This window comes from Rhinolophus sinicus, linkage group LG02 (assembly GCF_036562045.2).
Source record: "Rhinolophus sinicus isolate RSC01 linkage group LG02, ASM3656204v1, whole genome shotgun sequence".
Lineage (NCBI taxonomy): Eukaryota > Metazoa > Chordata > Mammalia > Chiroptera > Rhinolophidae > Rhinolophus > Rhinolophus sinicus.
This window is the reverse complement of record NC_133752.1, coordinates 103757815-103778378: the sequence shown is the minus strand read 5'-3', so window position 1 is coordinate 103778378 and position 20564 is coordinate 103757815. Positions and strand designations below refer to the sequence as shown.

General features: G+C 44.7%; 1 protein-coding gene across 4 annotated transcripts in view; it reads right to left on the bottom strand.

Moving 5' to 3' along the window:
• PRKCQ (protein kinase C theta) overlaps positions 1 to 20564 on the bottom strand; it is a 111843-nt gene that overhangs the window by 32645 nt on the left and 58634 nt on the right. For 2 of the 4 annotated variants that reach the window (XM_019738249.2, XM_019738248.2), the window contains exons 5-12: positions 18936 to 19098; positions 17758 to 17789; positions 17579 to 17664; positions 13208 to 13337; positions 9755 to 9864; positions 8895 to 9012; positions 7363 to 7523; positions 3982 to 4155 (exon numbers count right to left, since the gene is read on the bottom strand). In XM_019738249.2, the coding sequence (XP_019593808.1) occupies positions 3982 to 4155; positions 7363 to 7523; positions 8895 to 9012; positions 9755 to 9864; positions 13208 to 13337; positions 17579 to 17664; positions 17758 to 17789; positions 18936 to 19098 (974 nt within the window). The remainder of the gene's footprint in view (positions 1 to 3981; positions 4156 to 7362; positions 7524 to 8894; positions 9013 to 9754; positions 9865 to 13207; positions 13338 to 17578; positions 17665 to 17757; positions 17790 to 18935; positions 19099 to 20564) is intronic. The other 2 variants (XM_074325017.1, XM_074325016.1) reach the window with 1 other exon arrangement.

Here is a 20564-nt window from a genome sequence, read left to right as displayed (position 1 = left end):
CTCAGGTTTCTTTTCCATCAAAGTACTACTGATTGAGAAGGTTGAGCTGGTTCAGATGGGGAGCGTGGAAGCCAGGGCAGTGGTGTCCGTGGGAATGAACACTCATGTCGTGACTCCTGACGTGGTGCCGGGGGGTGCGTCTGTGTGGAGACCTGCCACCCCACAGCGCCTCACCCCACCCAACCTGAGGAGGAGCTCAGGGGTGTTCTCATGTGACCTAAAACATGACCTAAAACCTTAAGGTGTGAAATGGCAACACTTCTTAAATTACTTGAATATAGATAGACTTGAATACAAATAGACCTTTCAGAATTCAAAGACACAAATAAAGGTAGGCCGTAGAGCACTTTCAGTTTCTAAGGAAAACTGCCCCCTTAAAAAACAAAACAAAATGGTGTTCTCACAGTGTGAGACACATCTTTCCTTTCCAAACTCATTTTGGAACTAAACCCTCTTATTTTTCCATAGTTTTACCAGAAATAGATCAGAGAAACTTTGGATACTTGAGTTATTGACTTTTTGTTTTTTTTGTTTTTTTCCACTCTAACACAATTAAAAAGAGAGGAAAATTATTTTTCTCAGTGTGTTTTCTTCCCCAAAGGTGAGCATTTAGTTACTACAGAGATGTCATGTCATTAAGATACTTACATGGTCTAAACATGTAAGAGGCCAATAGCTGGACACAGACACAGGGTAGGACTGAACACTGTTCCCAGCTCCCAGTTGAATTGTCTTAGCAAAGTTCACCTTTCTTAGAAAATAGGTACTGGATATATGGGTTTGAAATCCAGTAGTGGGAAAGTTAGCCGGTGTACATGCTGAATTTGATACGAAGCGGGACTGTGCAATTCAAGACATACGGACTTTCATGTGAGACACAAAATATAAATATTACAATAAAGAAATGTTAGTACAAAATAAAGGAAAGGGAACAAGTCATTCCCTCCTCCTGCTAAGACACCAGCCTCTCATCATGGTGATTCCTACTGGACTCTGATGCCAGTAACTTGTGTCACAGCCGGAATGAAGTACAAAGTCACCTTATCTAGCATGGAGGGAACAAATGAATTTCAGAGATCATTTCCTCCTGTGCTTCATTGAGATGCAGCATCAGATCCCGTAGACACTGCCTTGCACACCTACACCCCGGGCACAGCTATCACACACGGTGCCAGGTGACTCGTACTGGTCCCGTGCAGGGAGGGGAGGAGGCAGCCCCGGAGCCCTGCTGATCGGTGAGTGAGCTGGGACTAAACTTCAGAAGGTCAGTCCACAGCTATTGTCACTCTTTGTGGCTTCCTACATGACTTTTCCTTATTTTCACACTTCAACAGGTCATAGGGCCCCCATACACGAAACTCAAAAGCCTCTATAAAGATTTAACGCACATACCCTGATCAATAACACGGGAATACCATCCTCAGAATCTGCCGAATTATCTGGCATTCAACAGGTGAGCTCTTTGGAGGCAGAAAGCAAATGAATAACTTTCTCCAAAAAACAACAATTCCCTAGAAAAGTAAATAGCCGTTATCTTATCTCACATCCTCACTAGTATGCAAAGGGGACTGACTGTCCCCTCACAAAGGCCATTTCTGAATGTTCCCAGAGCAAATCATCGTTCATATCAATTGCTGCTTTGTACACTCACCTGAGGTATTTAATTGGTTATTTTCTTTGACAGGCAAGATCTGAATAATAAATTAGGACATCTCAAAAGCAACTCAAGGTCCTTCAGAAAGTGTACTGCAAGCTTTTAAACTTTTTCCATTTCTTATTTCTAAAAGGACTGACTTCCTTGAAATTTAGGTGGTGAGCCAGTCCTACTGACACCTGTGTGCACACTCACTGCCACGTTTCCCATGCACTGACTCCCTGTTTGGGTGAAGCACTATGGCTGCACGGAACCTTACAAGTGTCTCCTGGGTAGGGAAAGAAGGGAGTCCTGCCTGGAGCCCTGACACACAAACAGAGAAGGGACTATACCTGTGTTCTACAAAGTGGGATTCGTAATAGCCTTCCCCCCAAGACACGAAGACAATCATATATACAAATATTAAAACAACAAAACCAGCAGGGAAAAGGTGCCAAGTGGAGCTTGATTACATTGTGCCCCTAGAAGCCTGGTCCAAGGTGTATATAGCATATATACAAGCTTCCCAGGGTTTCAGGAGGAATAGTGATATGGTAAACAATGCCAGGGTGCCCAGAAAATTCAGAAGACAGACTTGAAGAGTCCCTCACTTTGCCTTTTGGTGACATATCTATACCATCCCAGACCAACAGATGTTTATGATATCCAGGACAAAATCTAATAGAAAATCAAACTCATAACCAGAAATTCCAAAGTACTCCCTGCCCCAGAACATAAGCCTGCTTTCTCATAAGCAGCTCATTAGCCATTGGCCCTTCATTCCTCTGTGCTTTCTCTCCTGTAGCACCCCCACACCTCTACTGCCCCAAGCCCTTTCTGCCTATCCCAATTCCAGAACTCCAGTTTCTAAGTTTTCTCAGCCCTGGTGTTTAGCATCTGCATTCTGCAGCGTAATATTGCTCACCACTGTTTGAAGTAGCACCTGGTCTCTTTTATTAGGGTATGAAATTCTCGAGTTCAGGAGAATAGTGTGTTCTACATTTCCATATCCTCCACAGTGCTTTGATTGCAGTGTATGCTCAGCACCTGCTGTTTTGTGGTCTGGTTCACACCGTTTTTGCTAAGTGTATTTATTCATTCACTCCTTCATTACACATTTGTTGAGAACCCACTGGGAGCTGGAGAAGTGAGGATGAAACCCCTAGGTGCCCTCTATATTTTCTGACCAATTCCTACAGTTTCCCCACTAATACCCACTGTGGCTACCGGCGGCTTAGCGGCCCTCTGTTATTCACACTTCCACTAGCGTCAGGGCTTGAAGTAGAGAAAAATCTCTTCATGCTCTTTGGATCTTAACCACACGATCCCACATGGGTCTGCTTATTAGTCTGTGCTACATCTGATGGAGACGGGGTGAAAGAGAGTAGAAAAATGAAACAAGGAAATCATAATGCTTGTGCATAAAGACTGACCTGCAAGGATGTTCACTTCAGTGTTATTTAAACCAGAACAAAACGTTATACATGTTCTAACTAGATAAGTCACGTTATAGAAGAATATCCACAGATGTGAGGAAATGTGTAACTAGTGTGTTAAAAATGCAGCTTATAGAACAGTTGATATTTACAATAGGTTGCTATTTTATTTTTTAAAAATCTACTCGGGGGAAAAATCTAGAAGGATAAACTTTAAAGTGTTTATAGTGAATATAGCCAAGTTGTGGGATTAGCAAGGATCTTTTTAGAGTGTATAAGCATTTTCCAAATTTTCTAAAATGATCCTGGATGACTTTTGAGTCGGGAACAGAAAAAGTGATTAAAATTGTTTGAAGGATGTAAGAGACCAGGACGACACCGTCCCAGAGCAGGAGAGACTTCTGACAAGATTCACCCTCTTACCTCACTGCTTGGGGCCTCGCAGCCCCCGGTAACGGCCGCTCGTCTCCTGGCCTTCTAAAGGGAAATATCAGTGCACATGCATTTTGATCTGTTTCCCAACTTCTGCCTCTTTAAGTAGATGAATGAACAGGTGTCACATTCCCCTTCCACCCCCACAAAGTGACGGCTTTGTCAAGCAAGTCACAAACTGCCACACGGATCCTAGGTGTTATGTAAGTTAAACCAAATTCTAAAAAAGCAAACAGACAAATCCAGAAGTCAAGCCCTTTCCCAATCCACTACATGGAAAAATTCTGAGTACTGTTTCAATGGTGTGGAGAGGAGAAGAAACTTGTTTGGGTGGCTAGAAGGTGACTGAGAGGTAAAGAAGAAAAAAATGGAGACCTTACCCCACATCTCCCAGGGAGGGCACCAGGGAGGGCACCGTGCTTGGACAGGTGGATTTACTAGGGGGAGGAGGATGAAGGGTTTTCTGTGCAGAAGCCATACCTTGGTCTGGAATGTACAGAACATGTGCGTTAAGAACGGATGCTCCCAGGCCAACGAGAGAACTCTCTTCTCTACCATCGTGCACTCAACATCGTCGTCCATCAAAACCACGTCTTTCTTTAGGGCTTTTATTGCAAAAAATTGATTGGTTTTCTTGAACTCTGCTAGGAAGACCTAGGAGGAATGGGAGAACTTACTTTAGTTTAGAATTTGGATTCATGCTCATTAAAGAAGGGACTAAATCGTGAGGGAGATGTGTTGAGTGAGAAAGGACGATTCCTTCTCCAACCCCCTCCGTTCCCTTTACGGAGACAAAATAGAGTGCTTCACTGGTGTAGGGTGTCACTGACACTTTGTTACTCTCCTTGTACCTTTCAAAGCGTTTCACGAAACTACTGCGCAATTGGATGGGTTATTCTCAGTCCCTGAAAAATTCTGTTTAAAAAGGTATATATGGCCTGTCTGCCCAGGGACCTGAGTGAATTCATAGTAAAAGTCCACAGAGACAGATGTGTACTGAGGGAAGAGGCAGCTCGCAGTGGGGCGTAGGATTTGATTGTACTTGAAACGTCACTGCAAATGAGCATCAAACCCTACTCCAAGTTTTATCTGGTCTTTCAAGGCCAAAAAGGATTAGCGCTCTCTTCCGCACTTAAAGATCACACACCAGCTTATCTGATGGCACAGACCCTTAATCCCATTTTCAGGGCCTACTATGTGTCAGACATTCTGCTTTGTACTATACAGGTGCTGTCTTTTTATCTATTTAATTTGCAGCTCAGAACACTCTGCAAGGCAGATAGGAAAAATGAAACAAGTAGGTTCAAAGAGTAACTTAACCTTATCAAATTCATGGAGCTACTGGGTGGAAAATTGAACTTGAGAGTTTACTTTTTCTACATAACATCATGAATCTCACATGAAAGGACACCAGACAGCACTTGATGGAGAGTTTCTACAACTTTGGCCTTTGCAAACGATACAGCCACAGACAACTGACAGGACCCTGGCATTTGGAGGCAGGAAACTCCAGCTCGGCCTCATTTCACAGCCATTTACTAGCTGTGGGAATGTGGGCAAAGTAGGTAACCTCTCTGGGCTTCAGTTCCCTAACGTATAAAAGTGAGGGCTGTCAGCAAGTTCTCTGACTTACAGGACCCCTGTGAAAATCCCATGGGATACCATGGGACGGTGGCTTGTGAACTATGAAATGCTCTCTAAATGACAGTCACTAAGAGCACTTGCCATTTGTATCTTTTATTGACTTTCTGGGAATACTGAAGTCAGTGATGCTGAGCCAGTAGTGAAATGCATGTGTCTATGTTTCAGAAGCTATAGTGCCGATGTACAGCGTTTGGGTCGCGGGACTTGATAGAGGGGGTAGAGCTTAGATGGGAATGTGAGCAAATGGCTAATGTAATAGCGTCACAAAACATGCAGTTTGTTCTCCTGGGGCTCCAAGTAGATAGAGAACAAGAATATAGAGGCTACCATTTGGGTGGGGAGCCATACTTCCTATAGAGAGCGAAAAGAAAGAAGAAAAATAGGCATTGGAGGATTGTCAGTGTTGTGTGTGAAGAAAGGAAATATGGCTGTTCCCGTGGTGCTCTGCTGCTTTGTCCTTCTCTCGTTGGGTCCCACGGTGCAGAGACCCAGGGCGCTGATGCTGGGGACGTAGAGCAGAGGACACCTGAAGCTCTCACTTGCTCACTTGTCCCTTGAGATACTCACAAAGCCTTGTAGGTTTGTAGGTGTGGATGTTCAAGTGTAGAAATGCACACCGGAACAGAGAAAGATAAACATTGCATTAGCAATTAAAATGCTGTTTTGGTAATTGCTTCTTTTAATAAAGCATCCCAAAACCAGCCATAAAGTAAGAAGCTGAAAAGGTAATTCCTACTCTGTAATGTGTTTTCAATTTTTGGTAACAGGTTATCCTGGCGTATTCATTGATGCTCAATTATAATGAAGACTGGAGGCAAGATTGCCTGTTACACTCAGATCAACACCAAATGGGCTTGCATGGTTCATATTCTTGTGGAAATGAACTAAAGGAATTAGTGGGTATCAGCTACCATGTGCAGGGCAGAATAGGTTTTGCCATAGGCGATGCACCGGTGTTTAAATCCCAGTGTCATTCAGCTGTGACAACAATCAGTTGCATTTTAGTTTGTTTATTATTAAATAAACTGGGTAAGTTTTACAGCCAAAGTCTGGTGAACAGGTGGCAAGCACAATGCTGCTTTTCGATGCACAAATTTATGGGACAGTAGTACCTGGCTACAATTTTCAAAGGCATCACATCCACAAATGTAGTACATTAGATGTCCTTCCTGGCTAAAATAACCTGATATCCTACTTCCCATGTCATCCCTCTTGACAATCACTGGCTTATGAATATTCTCCCGTTACTGATAATTGATTATAATTTCCTAAATGATGTCTTCTTCTTCCCCCTGCTCTCCCTGTCCCCTGTGACTGGCAGAGATAGCCCATAACGTGAGTGTGTGGCAGGAAGAATTTAGAGGAGGGACTTTCTCCAGGGAGCTTTTCCCAGGACTCGCAAGCTACAGCCGTGTTGTGGGCTGAATTGTGTTCCTTCTCAAAAGCTTATAGGTTGAGGTCCTAAGCCCCAGGACCTTAGAATGTGAGTGGAGTTGGGGACAGGGTCATTACACTGATGATTAAGTAAAAATGAGGTCACTGAGGTAGGCCCTGACTGGTGTCCTTCTGAGAAGAGGGGATGAGGACACAGACACACAGAGGGGCGACGACAAGAGGACACAGGGAAGATGACATTTACAAGCCAAGGAGAGAGGCCGCAGAAGAAACAACCCTGCCGACACCTTCATCTGGGACTTCCAGCCTCCTGACTGTGAGAAATAAATTTCGGTTGTGGCGCCTGACCAGTCTGTGGTATTTTGTTGCAGTCATCCTAGCAAACTAATAGAAGGGTGAGGATTTTTGATAGAGAAAAAGAATCATGTAAGAAGTAAAACAACACTCTAGGTGTTAGAAGGGAGCAAAACAACAACCCAAACTGCACCAACCAAGCAAAAAAAAAACCTGTGTGAAATAGCAACTTGCTGAAGCACCTTCCCATTTCTCAGGCGGCCAAAGATTCCAAACTAATAAGCTCGTGGCATGGACACCTTTGAAGCGAAATGGCTTGGGAACAACATTCCCAGGAAGCAGAGCCTGCTGGAGTCCCCGGGCCCCTCTTTACTCCCACATCTCTACCCTCTCACCAAACGTGCAGGAACATGCTCCCTGCTCACCCACCCACAGCTCTGGTCCCCCGAGTTTAGTCCTCCTGGCCAGGAGCTTGGTGCCTCCATTTTTGGAAGCTGGTTCATAGAATTCTACAGTGCAGTATCATACCTTGCCAAAACTGCCTTTCCCCAACATTTTGTGCAAGATAAAATCCTCGATGTTTAATTTCATTTGTAGAGATGGCCTTTCTGTGTTCAGTTCAGGTTCTGGACGATGGCACGTTTTCTCAATCCCGTCCAAGGGAGACTCCCAGGAGATCCCCTGAGGTTCTGTAAAGGGCAACCAGTGGTTAAAAGGAAATGAGGCACAATGGAGGGTCATTGTAACTGCTTGGAGAACACACTTTCTTTTCCATTCTAGGCTCCAGTGCAATAATGCGGAAAAGGGGTTCTGCTGTGTATGGTGGGGGGGGCCCCTCCTGCCTGTGGGCCTGGCGTATGGGGCTGGACTGGGGAACATTTCAAGCTGGGAAACATTCCAGTCAGCAGAAGACTGTATGCGTAACACAAATGAGCACCTCTCGTAATGTCAAATCATGGCCGAATAGGGATTTCCACCAAATGTGAGGAGAATGGTTCTCAGGTGCTCACGTGGCTCACACACACAGCTGTGCCAATTTCTCTGACTTACCAGAGGAGGGAAGAGGAAATGGACGGCAGATTGTTCAAGATCCGAATTACATCATTCGCCACCGTCTTCAAATCAACCCGCTGCCTCCTTGCCTCGTCTCTGAGACACATTCTACTTCTCTGCCTGGACACCCTCCTCAAATCTAATCCCAGCCTTTCTTTTAAACATTTTAAGTTGATTTATTCCTCACCCCATGCCGGAGGAGGTATAGGGAAAATTTTTTGGACTCTTTCCTTCTCTCCTGTCTGTAATTTTTCTTTTTTTATTGAAACATATTTGACATATCTGTCACCTTGTGTTAATTTAAGGTGAACACTACGTTGATCTGATAGATTTATGTGTTGTGATAAGATTGCCACTATCACATCACGTAATTATCATTCCTTTTTTGTGGTTGGAGTAATGACATTTATTTTTCAATGTCTAGGTTTATCCTTCATAATCTCCCTAAATCCAAGGAAAATAAGTATTTTAAAATGTATTCTGAAATTATTCAGTTTCCAGAATCAGGTGGTCATAACTTATCATGAGTGACCTTCAAACAGTAGGCTGGGTAAGCTTCCATCGTGTCCTAAATGTGAAGGACTTTGGGCCTTGCTGTTCTTCCCCTCTCTACTCTTAAACTTCCCAGAACAGTCTCAAGGGTGCAGCATAAAATGGTCTTCCCATCACTGAGCTTTATGGTGGATTTATTTCTATATAATGGTTTAACAGTGATAGGAAGTTACATTCTAACATTCTAAGGAAAGATTTACAGTGGTTTTCTCTGGACCCATCCCATTTCCTCCCCCAACCCCAAACCTCCCACCCTCTTAATAAGGTTTCCTACTGGGGAGCATTTTGGTTTCACTTCTAAGAAATAGGAGCCTCTTAGTTGGTAGCTAGGTCTATAACCTCTAAATAGCAAATAATAATCTCTCAGACTAGGTAAATGAGAATGTAGACACAGAGGACTGGGGTTATCAAGATTAATTACTGCCATTGGTTTCTGCAGGGACCAGGATAGCTACCTCGTTTCCCCGGTGCTGATACATAGGGCAGACTTGCTTCACCTTTTATGGAGCATGGGGGACCAATTTCAACGGGACCTTCTCTGAAGATGTGTTCAGAATCTCTTAAGCAGCGAGCCTAGATTACAAAGAAAGAGTCAGACCACCCACAACTGATGCAACAGCTCAGCCTGTTCTCCATGGGGACAAAAGCCATTTAAGGTTTCTAAAGACATAGGACAACCAAAGGTCTTCGTTTCCTTAAGACTCTTTGGATCCCATATCCTGTGAGAGTCTGTCTATTGTATTTTATGCTCAAGCAGAATGTATTTCACTTCCTTCATACTTTTCCTGGGGGCTAACTGGTTTCTCCCATGCTGTCCACTTCTGTCACAAATAAGAATAGAAGATCATTGGATAGACAAATAGCATCACTGGTTCCTAAAGATGGTTTGTTCGTGGATATACGAATTTGGCATGCTAGTAAATGGCAAAGCAAAAGGTGGCCTGGACGCAGTGTTCTGAGGGCATTCTAGGGATGATTTTAGCAAATAAGTGTTTTCCCTAGGCTATTACATAGCCCTACTGTACAGGTACTGAGATGGTGATGAATCCTCCATAATTTTAATGAATTTATTTATGTCTGCCCCTGCTCATCCCACAAAGAATTTAAGATCTTATAAAGATCTGTACAATGCAAATGCTTTAAATAAATATCTCAGAAGGAGGATCTGGGTGTGAAGGTGAGAGGGGAAAGGCAAGTGCTCAGAAATAGACACCATATCATCCCATTCAGTTGTTACAGATCAAAGAGCAGAGGGGCTGGGGTGGTCCTTGTGGAGATGAAATTGTGGGAACTTGTCACCTAAAGCCTTTCCTACCTGTTGAGTGCTCTCAATCATTGCCAGTGCTTCAGCCATTAGCTTCTGGTTGATGCCACAAAGGTTGGCCACCTTTGTTTGGCATCGGTGATGTACGTTCATGCCACATGCTGAAAGGAAGACAGTGACGCCGTGAGCCAGAGCACCAGAACCAACTCCCATGGACTTGGCACATGATCTGTTTCTGGTACATGATGTTGAGGGAATAGCTGGCAAATCCCCGTGCCATCTTCCCAGCAGAGGGAGACACTGAATACAAACCAGTCAGGGCAGTGCTTTCATGATGACACCGCTCATCTACCTCCCCTTCCCAAAACCTACATGCGTAGACCAGATGGTCCTGGCGTGATGCTGGGACGTGATCCCCACTAGAGATGAAACCAGGGAGGGCAGTCAGCTTGTCAGGATGCATTTAGACTGTGCCTTTGCTGAGGGGAAAAGACTGTGTTGGCTGTCACTGGTGGGGATGTGCAATGCTGGACCTGAAGCTCTTTCATGCCCACTCCAGACCAGAGCCCAAGCGTCGTCTGGCCCACACGGGTGGGCTGCAAGGAGCGGCTCTCCCCTTCAGGCTGCAGCCCAGGGGCAGCCTCAGTCTGCGGAACTGAAATTGAGATGGTGGGGTGGTCTGTGTGTGCTCAGGGCTGGGGGTGGAAGGAGGGAACGTGGCTGGAGAGCTCCTTCTCACGCTATGGGGAGAGCTGGACCAGCTGAGCTCAGTGATGGGTGGAGGCTTCTCGCTCTGACACTCACGATCCTGTGGGAGTGTTCTGACTCCTTCGTCCTGAAAACAGCACGATCGAGGTCTGCCCTCCTCCACTCACTGTGACTGTGTGAGCCCCCTTGGATCGGGGTGGGGGCGTGCGTGCATCTGTGTGTCTGTGTAAAGGCGATTATTACATCACGTCATGAGTTTTAGTAAATTCACACTCTGCTTATGAAACATCACTGTTACAGTGAAAAAAAGAAAAAAAAAAGCTGACAAAGATTTCCAAATTCCAGCTTAGCAGATGTTAGCTCTGTAAAGGTAAACCCATCGGGATGTAGGCACTGTAATGGCGTTAGGCACGAGAAGCCCTACAGTCGCGCAGTTTGAATCTTATTTGCTTATTAGCCCGTTTGCATGCAGAAAACTTAGCACAGTGATTGGCGTCAAACAGTTGCTAATCGGATACAACTTCTCTTTCATCTTCATGATTTATTACAGTGGAATATATATTGAAATATTGAGGTGAAATTTTAGCAGCCTTCACCTTCTAAGTTTAACTCACTCTTCCCCAGGCAGTTCATAACAAAACACAATAAAACAGCATTTTGTACGTGAATAAGCATGAAGCTATGACTTGCCCCAGTACATGTGCATCGGTGATTCGGAGTGTGATCTTGAAAACAGTAAAGGCTCGCTGCCCTTCTGAAGCCGGGGTCGTTAGCGGGGGTTCATTGTGGAAGGCTTAGGGCAGCAGGCTGCCAGGATTTAGCACAAGCAGCTGGGGAGTTTTACTGGCTCCTTAAAATTGTAGCCAGGTCTAAGCTTGTCTCTGACGCGAGGTCGTGAAGAAAGGTCCCCTCCCCACTTGGACAACGTCAAAGTCTTTGTTACTAACCTATCAGGTGATACACGGATCTCTGTGAGTGCCAGTGGTCCCTTTTGATGACTATTTTCATGGGGATTACAGCGGAGAGAGAAAAGCAGACAGGTCAGGGTGAAGGGAAGCCCTACTTAGGAAGGTGGCTTATAGGAGAGCAAGATAAAGAGAGTTGCAGCAAAGGATGAGGGAAAAAGAAAGTGGGGAAGAGAGTGGGAGGTGACAAGGATGAGGGCATGAGGTGAGGAAACTGGACTTTGGGGGTGTTAACAGTGAGAGTAGGGAATGACACAGGGAGGAGAGGGAGGGGAGGAAAGGGAAGAGGAGAGGGGATGAGAGAAAAGAGGGAGGGGCGACTTGACATGCAGGATGTGGGAGAGTGGGGAAGAGAATGGAATGGAGAAGAAAGAACGTTAGAAAAGAGCAGAACAAAGCAGGCCCGTGAGCCGTGAAACAATGCCAAGAATCCTTGCGGAAGTTCTAAGCTCAGAGCGTAATCACGCTGTTGGGACAGGCTGGGCCTCCGCCTGTGGGGCACCTGGGGTTCCAGGGACAGGAACCCTCAACTGTGAGACGCTCATGGGGTAGGAGGCCGTCAGAGGGGTTTTGATGATTCATGTCTCTTTTGTACAATTAGGACGTCTGAAATTGCTTGTTGCCTACTCACTGGTAAATACATTCCCTACAATGCCAGGCCCTTTGGACAGGCGTGGAGGGGAAAGCATGTCGCAGTGTTTGTGGGCTATGGAGGGATCCCTAAGGTGACTTTTGACTACATGTGAGTTTTGCTTTCAGTAATGATTTGAAAACCTGTCCCCTCCTGCCTCCATTAAGGTGTCACTCCCGCTGGCTCCCCAGACACGGGACAGGACTCAACTGGGACAGAGGAAGGCCCCCCACCCTGAAGGTGACCTTTCACCTTAAGTCAGCTGCCTTCTGTCACTTAAGAGATAAGACGATTAGCCAGTGACATAAAATAAAAGGGGGCTGCCAAGAAAAATGGCTTTTATATTTAAGAATTCAAAATAGAAAGGTCTCTCTGCGGCAGGACACCCTCCGTTGTGAACATGTTATCTGGGCCCCCTCCCCACCCTCACCCCCACTCAACAGGCAGAAGTGCTTTGTCATTCTTGTTGGAATTTCTGCCTTCCTACCCCCTAATCCTGGCTTAGCAGCATCTCAGTTTCTAAAGGTTATTGCCTTAGCAACTAGGAATTTTAGAGCAAGAAAGCCCTTTTTGCTTTTTCTCAGGGTCGGTCTAAATAACTTGACCAGCAGACGACTGCAGAGGCCGAGCCCCTGCTGTAAGGAAAGGTCCGAGTGGGAGCCGGGCTCAGCCCCTTCATGGGCATTTCGAGGTGGCAGCCTGTTTGGGGACAGACGCTGTAGCTTAAGTCACAGAATTCTTCTGTGCAGGCCCTCCCATCAGCCAGGGGGACAGGCGGGCTTGCTCCTTGATGGGACTACAGAAAGAATGTCACCAGCTGGTGCAAAGCGGAGCGGCAGAGGCAGGGCACAGCTGAGGTGCCAGAGTCAGGGGCCAGGCTCAGGGAGACAGCAGGTCAGGCAGAGGGAAGGGACCAGTCAGAGGAGAAATGCTTTCTCCTTGCTCCCCAGGGACAGGCACTACAGAAAGCAGCTGCCCAGGAGCCTTGATCATTTAATGGACCGATTTTGCACTTACCTGGCTTCAAGGATTAGGGTGTTGATGGGGGTGGTGGTGAGTGTCAGGGGGAGGGGATCGGGTTATCCTTTAACTGTCGCTCTATCACCCCTCCCTCCCGCTCCTGCTCTCCTTTAAAGCTGCAAATACACTGCCAGGGCTGGGGCTTCTGTTGGGGCCACACTCATTTCCCACTAGACTCACCGTCACATTTCAGTCCTTGCCTGGCCAGGCCCCACAGCAGGGTCCCACAGTGCTCACAGAAGGTTGGGCTTTTGTAATTGTAGACTTTAAATCTGTGCGGCATGTCAATTTTGAACCTCTCCTTGTGGAACTGAAAAGAAAGGAGAAAACAGGTGTGATGCTGTGTATCCCTGGCTTCCCAGCTTTTGACGTCTTAGCAGATACGTTAGCATCACCAGCAGAATAATAAAACGATTGGACCGATGTGTATTTTAAACCACAGTTTTTACTCGTCAAGCTTTAGAGTCCTGTCCCAAGAACCCAGACAGCTATGTAGCTCTTCTGGGTGAGGGGCAAGTGCGTGCTATCCAGTAGCCAAGTGACCTGCAGACAGCTGAAGTCTGAGGAGTCCCCACAGATGGGCTCACATTTCAGGAAGCGGGGACTAGGGCTATTTATTGAAATGGGAGCTAAGTAAACATTGCACTTCCCTTCCTGTTTTAATATAAATATTTCCTTTTAATCTAAATATTTCACCCAGAACTGGTGCTTTAACCTCTGGAAGATGTTATATAAGGCCTCCTCTAGAGGAAACATTGCCATGGGTTTATTAGCATGAGAGCCTAAAGTGTGAAGCATTTCACACCTACTGTACATGAGCTGAGGAGCCCAGAGGTAGATAACGGGTCTGCTGGGTGCTGTGGACACACATGTCACAGCTATAATCTTTTACACATGAGATATCTCATATAATCCTCAAAATACCCCATTTGAAGCAGCCTCTACCAGTATCTTCCTTTGATAGAGGAGATTAAGCACAGAGAGGGCAAGACGCTTGTCTAGGTCACACAGCCGTCAAGCAAGCTGGGATATCTATGAGCCTGGCCGTCAGAATCACTGGCCCCTTCACTTTCACTGTTACTCTTCTCTCTCTCAAAACAAAAGTATGATTTAGGGGATGGGGAGAGGGGAGATGAGAGAGGGATGCTGGTGGTAGATATGTCACAGATTTTTAAAAACAGTTTTCCAGAGTTTAAATCTTCTCCTTTCATCAAACTTATCACATGAACAACAAGATATCAGGCAGTTTAAATCCTGGCAAGAATACCAATATTCTTGTGCAATAGAAAAAGTTCTGTTTATTTACGATTTATGAGTATAATGTCTGCATGTTTTTAATGAAACAATTCGTTTGGGAACACGCCTTGTTCGTGAGAACGACTTATTCATGCAAGTGATGCGGCCTTGTTCCTTCCCTCTGAGGCTGCTGGTCTTTAGAACGGCTGTTTAGAATTGTTTCCGAGTTGCCCAGCACTTACTCTAGCCATTTTCAACCAAGAAAAAGATAACTTTCAAAACTCATTTCGTATCAACGTTTCCATGTGAATATGAACAGCCAGTGTCAAGGTCCAGGCTAGAAGGCATCGGCTTGAAACCTTGCACCCAAGCCCAAATGGTTCAAGATACATGTGGGAAAGATTATAGATCTGTACTTTCCACTGTGACAGTCACTGAGTCACATGGGCCAGTGAACAAGGGCAAGGTGGTGACAAGATGGGCTGTAAGTGTAAAAACACACCCTGGATTTTGAAGACTTTGTATGAAAGACGTTATGTAAAATATCTCAATTTTTATACTGATTATACATTGAAATGTTAAAATTTGGGCAGATGGGATTAAATAAAATACAATGTTAAGATATTTCACCTGTTGCTTTTTTCTTCAATGTGGCTACCTAAAAATGTAAAATTATACTTGTGGCTCATTCTATTTCTGTTGGACTTTAGCCCCTGAAGTTAGTAGTCATGCTTACAATTTATGATTCTGAAGCATCAACTAAAGGGAGCAGGAGGGTGGGGTTGGGAGGTGGCAATTTGATTTAAACAGATAAAAATATTAGTCGGGGAGATTGAGGTCTGAATTTTAGTCTCAGCTCTGCCTCTTATAGGTGGTTGACTGTAGACAAACCACTTTAACCTCTTTGAGCCATAGCACAATCACTTACAACATGAGAGTATCCCCTTCTGGCTCTAAATTTTAAAGGAAATCCCACTTTGGAAAAAAACTCAACCAATCTGCCTTCTCTGGACCTGCCCTTTTGCTGGAGAAAATCACACACCTGGGCAGGTTGACACCCTCAAACTCAAAAGGACTTACAACTGTGCCCGGCAGTCCTTCTGCTTTTATCTAAACCCTTGCTTTCTCATCTCTAAGATAATTATTTCACAGATCCTCTCTCCTCAAAGCCAGTGTTGCCATCCCTTCTTCCTTCTCTCAACCCTCAGACTTCATTCACTGAGGACATCAGTTGTCCAAGGGAAGCTCCTTCCCCTGCCTGCCCCCAAGCCGACAGCCATCTTCTCCTTCTCCCTTCCTGTTACAACTGATGAACTGTCCACCTGTCCATCACAGACCCATCTCCACACGTGCTTTGGACCTCTTCTCCTCTTGCCAAGACTGACTGCTTTGGTTGCCCCTCTCTCCGACTTCATTCATCTGTCGTTGCTTTCTAGCTATGAGAGTATTTCCATCCCGTGTGTCTCACCTTCCAGCTACTGTGCTACTTCCGTGATCTCCCTCATGGTTAATCTTCATGATAATGGTAATACTTAGGTTGTTTCCATGTCATCAGCTTCCAGTAACCTTCAGTGCTGGCCAATGTGGGGATCACCTCTATAAATCCTCTGAAATTTCTCTGATCAGGGCTCCAAAGATTTCCACGTGGCCCTCATTTTTCTCAACATCTCAGCTGCACTGAACACAATTGATCCTTTCATCCACTCTCAGTATATGAAGAGCCCTCTCTGAACCCTGTTCTCAGTCTCTATCACAAGCTCCTTCTCTTCTACCTAACGTCTAATTGCGATTCCTTTGGGGGTCAGGATTGGCTCTATACTCCCTCACTAGGTCATTCTTTGGCAGCTTCACTTTCTACCTACATGATTGTCACTCCCAAAGTTATAGATGTGATCCATTGGCTCATATGAATTCCAAGCGCATATAACATTGTCTATTCGATACCCACACTTGGGTGTCCATAGGCATCGCAGACTGACCTTGTCCGAAACAGAAATAATGAATTTCTGCCCCCAGACCTCCCCTCCTAGTCTTACTCATGTCCTCAGGGTCCTGCTCACTACCCTGCTGCTCAAGGCAGACACTCAGCCATCATCCTTATTTCTCTGTCTTTCATTCTCCGCGTCTTGTCTACTGGCAAATACAGTCATTCTGAGTCTCGAAATCACCTGAAAATCTGCTCACTTGGCTCCATCTCCACTGTCATCACACTTCTGCCCTGGTGGGACTCCAGCACCTCTGGTTTTTACTTTTACATTGCAACCCACCATTTCCCCTACAGCGGCCACAGAGTGGGCTTTCCATTGCCAGTCAAATAAACTCCAACCACTTTTCCAGGGGCCAAAGGAGCCCCACCTGATCTAGGTCCTGCCAAGTGCCCCAACTTCCTGTCCTGTTCTTGCCCTTGTATCAGCCACGTGGTCTCATTTTACTTCCTAGAACATGCTGATTTTTTCCATCCTCGGAGCCTTTCAGTCCATCTGGGGACTCATTCCTCCGGCTGTTCACACAGCTGGCTCCCTTCACCTTCATCTCTCAGCTTAAATGCTCCCTCCCCCGGGAGAGCCCCTGACCTCCAGTCTAAGTGGGTCACTCAGTTAGAGTCCATCACAGCACCGAATACAAGTGGAAATTATACACAGTCATTTGTTAATTGTCTGTTTCCCCAACGTTACGGCAGAGTCCATAAAGGCAGGACATGTCTGTCTTGTGCTCTGCTGTACACTGTACATAGCAGAGTATCTTCTGTGATTTAGATACACAATATTTATTGAATGAAGATGGAAAGCGTGGGCAAAGGAAGGCTGCCTGTCTTTCTAGCTCAGCTCTCCTTCTCCATGGGGTAAAATCTAACTAGTCCTTAAACTACCCTATACTTCAGAGTTCATTCTGAAAGAAAGATTTATCTCTTAATATAAGAATTATACTACATCTATTACCATCTCTTACTGACCTTGTAAATGCCGATATCTGTATTATCATTTGCTTCTACTCTTTAACTGTCACTTCTAGCTATAGATCTCGCAGAAATTGTCCTCATATAATTGATCCAAACTATGCTTTCTGGCCACTTTCTAATATGTTTTTCTGGAAAAGGCAGAGGCACAAAAATTCTTATTGTGCTTTTCTTATTCATGCCCTAGTTTTGGATTTCAATCACAATTACCGAAAAGGAGAGGGGTTTTTGGGAGATCATCAGTAAGCCTAAGGATTCAAGTTCAGGAAGTATTGAAAAGAATGAGTGGGCTGTACAATTTAATGTCAGCCCAGTGATAAAATGGCATTTCAGCCGAAGAGCAGACTCTCAATACATACCATGGTTTCTCGGCTGTTGATAGCTGATCCTGTGCACTTGGCTATGACTTTATCAATACACTTCTTGTGAATTGCTGCGTTACATTCTGAAAGGAAACAATGGCAGCTTCAGATCTGCAGAAGTTGAGGAACAACTAAACAAAAAGGATGATGATAAGACAACAGAAATCCTTACTTACGTCGACACTGATAGCCCTGTTTGTTCAGACCCCTGCAATGAAACACATGTTTGATTTATATGGATATTTGAACCAGGAGCAGCAACACAAACATGTAACAGGTGATGAGATCGCACAGATTCCTGCTATCGCAGAGCGTTTTATGATCAGCTAGACCTGGTCTATCATTTGCCAAGAGTGTTAACCTGTGTGTTTTATTCAAAATTGCTTTGTGAAAAGTCTGATGATGAAATAAAAGAGGAACTATTGATTTCCCTTTCATCTGAGTATTTTCCAAACAAACATGTAGAGGTTAAAATGCCTCATGGGCGCTTAATAGCAAATTTCCATGTCCTACACTTAACAATTCATTGTCTCACTAAGCTCACTAATGATCAGCAAAGACATTTGTATAACGTTTTATTTCCTGTTTCTGAGTATCTGAAACTATTTGCAACTAACAAATTTAGAAGCTTAAGTCCAATTCCTGAATAACATTCACTATTAGAAAGGAAGGAGGTTCAGGTCATTAGATGAAAACAGGTTGATGGAAATCCACCCAAAGTGTATTTGACCTTGGATATCCTGGTTATGCTTGAATACCTGGGGTCGTGCATTCATGGATTCTGCAGTAGCCCAAATGGAATACCTCATTAGGAGGCGAGGAGGCTGAGACCAGAGATAGGAGTTGTTTCCAGTGTCCACTCTATCACAGACTTTGCTGAGTGGTTACTGAGGCTTGAACCCATCTCTGTTTGAGGGCTGTTCAAACACCCAGGAGTGCCATAAGCATCTAAACCCATGAGCTCCAATGGGCAAGTGTTGTCTGTTGAGCACATTACTGCCAGCACACTTGGGCTGTCGAGGTGGTGGAAGTTTCGACTGTGAAACTGTGCTTACAATAAGGATTGTCCCTCCTCTGTACCTCCCCTCTTCACCTCGCAGCCTCCTTTAATCAGAAACTAAAGGCTTTGGAACCCTTTCCTGATGGAGCTGGCTTCCTTGCTGTACAGCAGCCATGTTATGAAAATCTTTTCTAGAATCACACCCTTTAAGCCTTCTCCATCCAGGTGAGGCCACGGAAAGCTCTCCTGTAGTACTTATTCTGGCACGCTCCCCTCAGGTGGGGCCCAATGGGTTAAGGGGATGAGACAAAATGCATAACCTAAAGCTTTGAGTGAAATGCCAAGTTACCGTACCAGACAAACTCATGGCAGACAGAGCAAAATGTGGGTTGTGGGAAGAAGGTGGCGGTGAACTCGTGGCACTTGACATGATGGACTTTGGCCTGTTTGATAGCTCCTCGGCGGTGATGCAGAGCAAAGAAGCCTTCAGCTTCAAATTCACTCAAGTCCTTTGTGTCTGCAGAAGAGGATAAGGGACAAAGCGAAATTCTGTGACATGGCTGTCATAGCTGGGTGGGGAGAGTGGGTTGCTGGGGAAGGAACAGAGATGGAGAAGGAATTAGACAAGTGTTTAAATCAGTAAAATCCCAAGTACTCACTGATATGTGGGATATAAAACTGAAAATAACAAAAGAACAAGACAAACAAATGAAGAAACAAAACTCATAGACACAGACAATAGTTAGTGGTTACCAGAGGGTAAGGGGGTGGGGAGTGGGAGATGAGGGTAAGGGGGATCAAATATACAGTGATGGAAGGAGAACTGACTCTGGGTGGTGAACACACAATGTGATATAGATGATGTAATACAGAATTGTACACCTGAAATCTATGTAACTTTACTAACAATTGTCACCCCAATATACTTTAATTAAAAAAAAAATCCCAAGTACTTACATATATTTTTTCAAGTACTTATTAAGTTTGCTGCAGTACTAAGCCTTTTTTCTTTAACTCTTTAAAACAGAATCATCATAGGTGTATTATTGTAGGACTGAAACAGTGATTTTGGATTATTGGCTCAATCCTTAACTCTTTGACTGTGCTGAGTTAGCCTCTTTCAATTTAGAACCAGAGGCCAGAACTTTCAAGGTATTTACCAGCCTCTCCTATTCACTGTCAGTGATGAGTCAGCCAGAAAAGGCAGGAAGTGGCAAATACTTTTCTGCCTGTAATTCTAGAGAACAATGTGGTTATTGACAGCAACTTGGAAACACCTTCTTTTTTTTTTTTTTAAGTTTCCAAGATGCTTTACATCTGGTTACAGAAAGAGTTCAGTACACTGGAGGGAGCTGGCCAATTTGTGAGTGAGGGCAAAAGAACTTGGGGAAGTTGTTTATGTTCTGTTTCCTGATGTCCACAGTAATCAGATGCACCTGTTACAGACCACACTGGTCAGTGTGGAAAGGGCCAGAAACTGATAGTTCACTGTCACGTGTGGGTATTGCTGCAGGCGTTTTAAGCAGTTACTGTCCACAGGGCCCTGTTGACATCTTCCCAAAGCTGGTAGAATTCTGAGAATACCAGTGCTATTCTGGCTGAAGTCCAGGTCCAGAGACAACACACCATAGCAAGGAGGTTACGGTTAAACAGCATGGTGAAAAATGCACCATGCGAGAGAGAATGAATGGCACCATAAACAAGAAAGGAATAAAAATCATCATCATCACTAAAATAAGCATAATGCAGTTAATGATGATGACGCTTAGAATTTTAAATCGCTTGCAGATTCTTGGATTACTTATTCTATTTCTTTTATCTTTACAAATACAAAAAATGGAGGTTTGGCGAGAATATGGGATCATATTTCACAAATCTCAAGAATTAACGATATTTAAATTACTTCTATTCTGGCTAAGCAGGCCAGAGGTTTGACAACACACTTGGGGCACATATTCCTGCCAAGGTACCTTCTTTTTCACA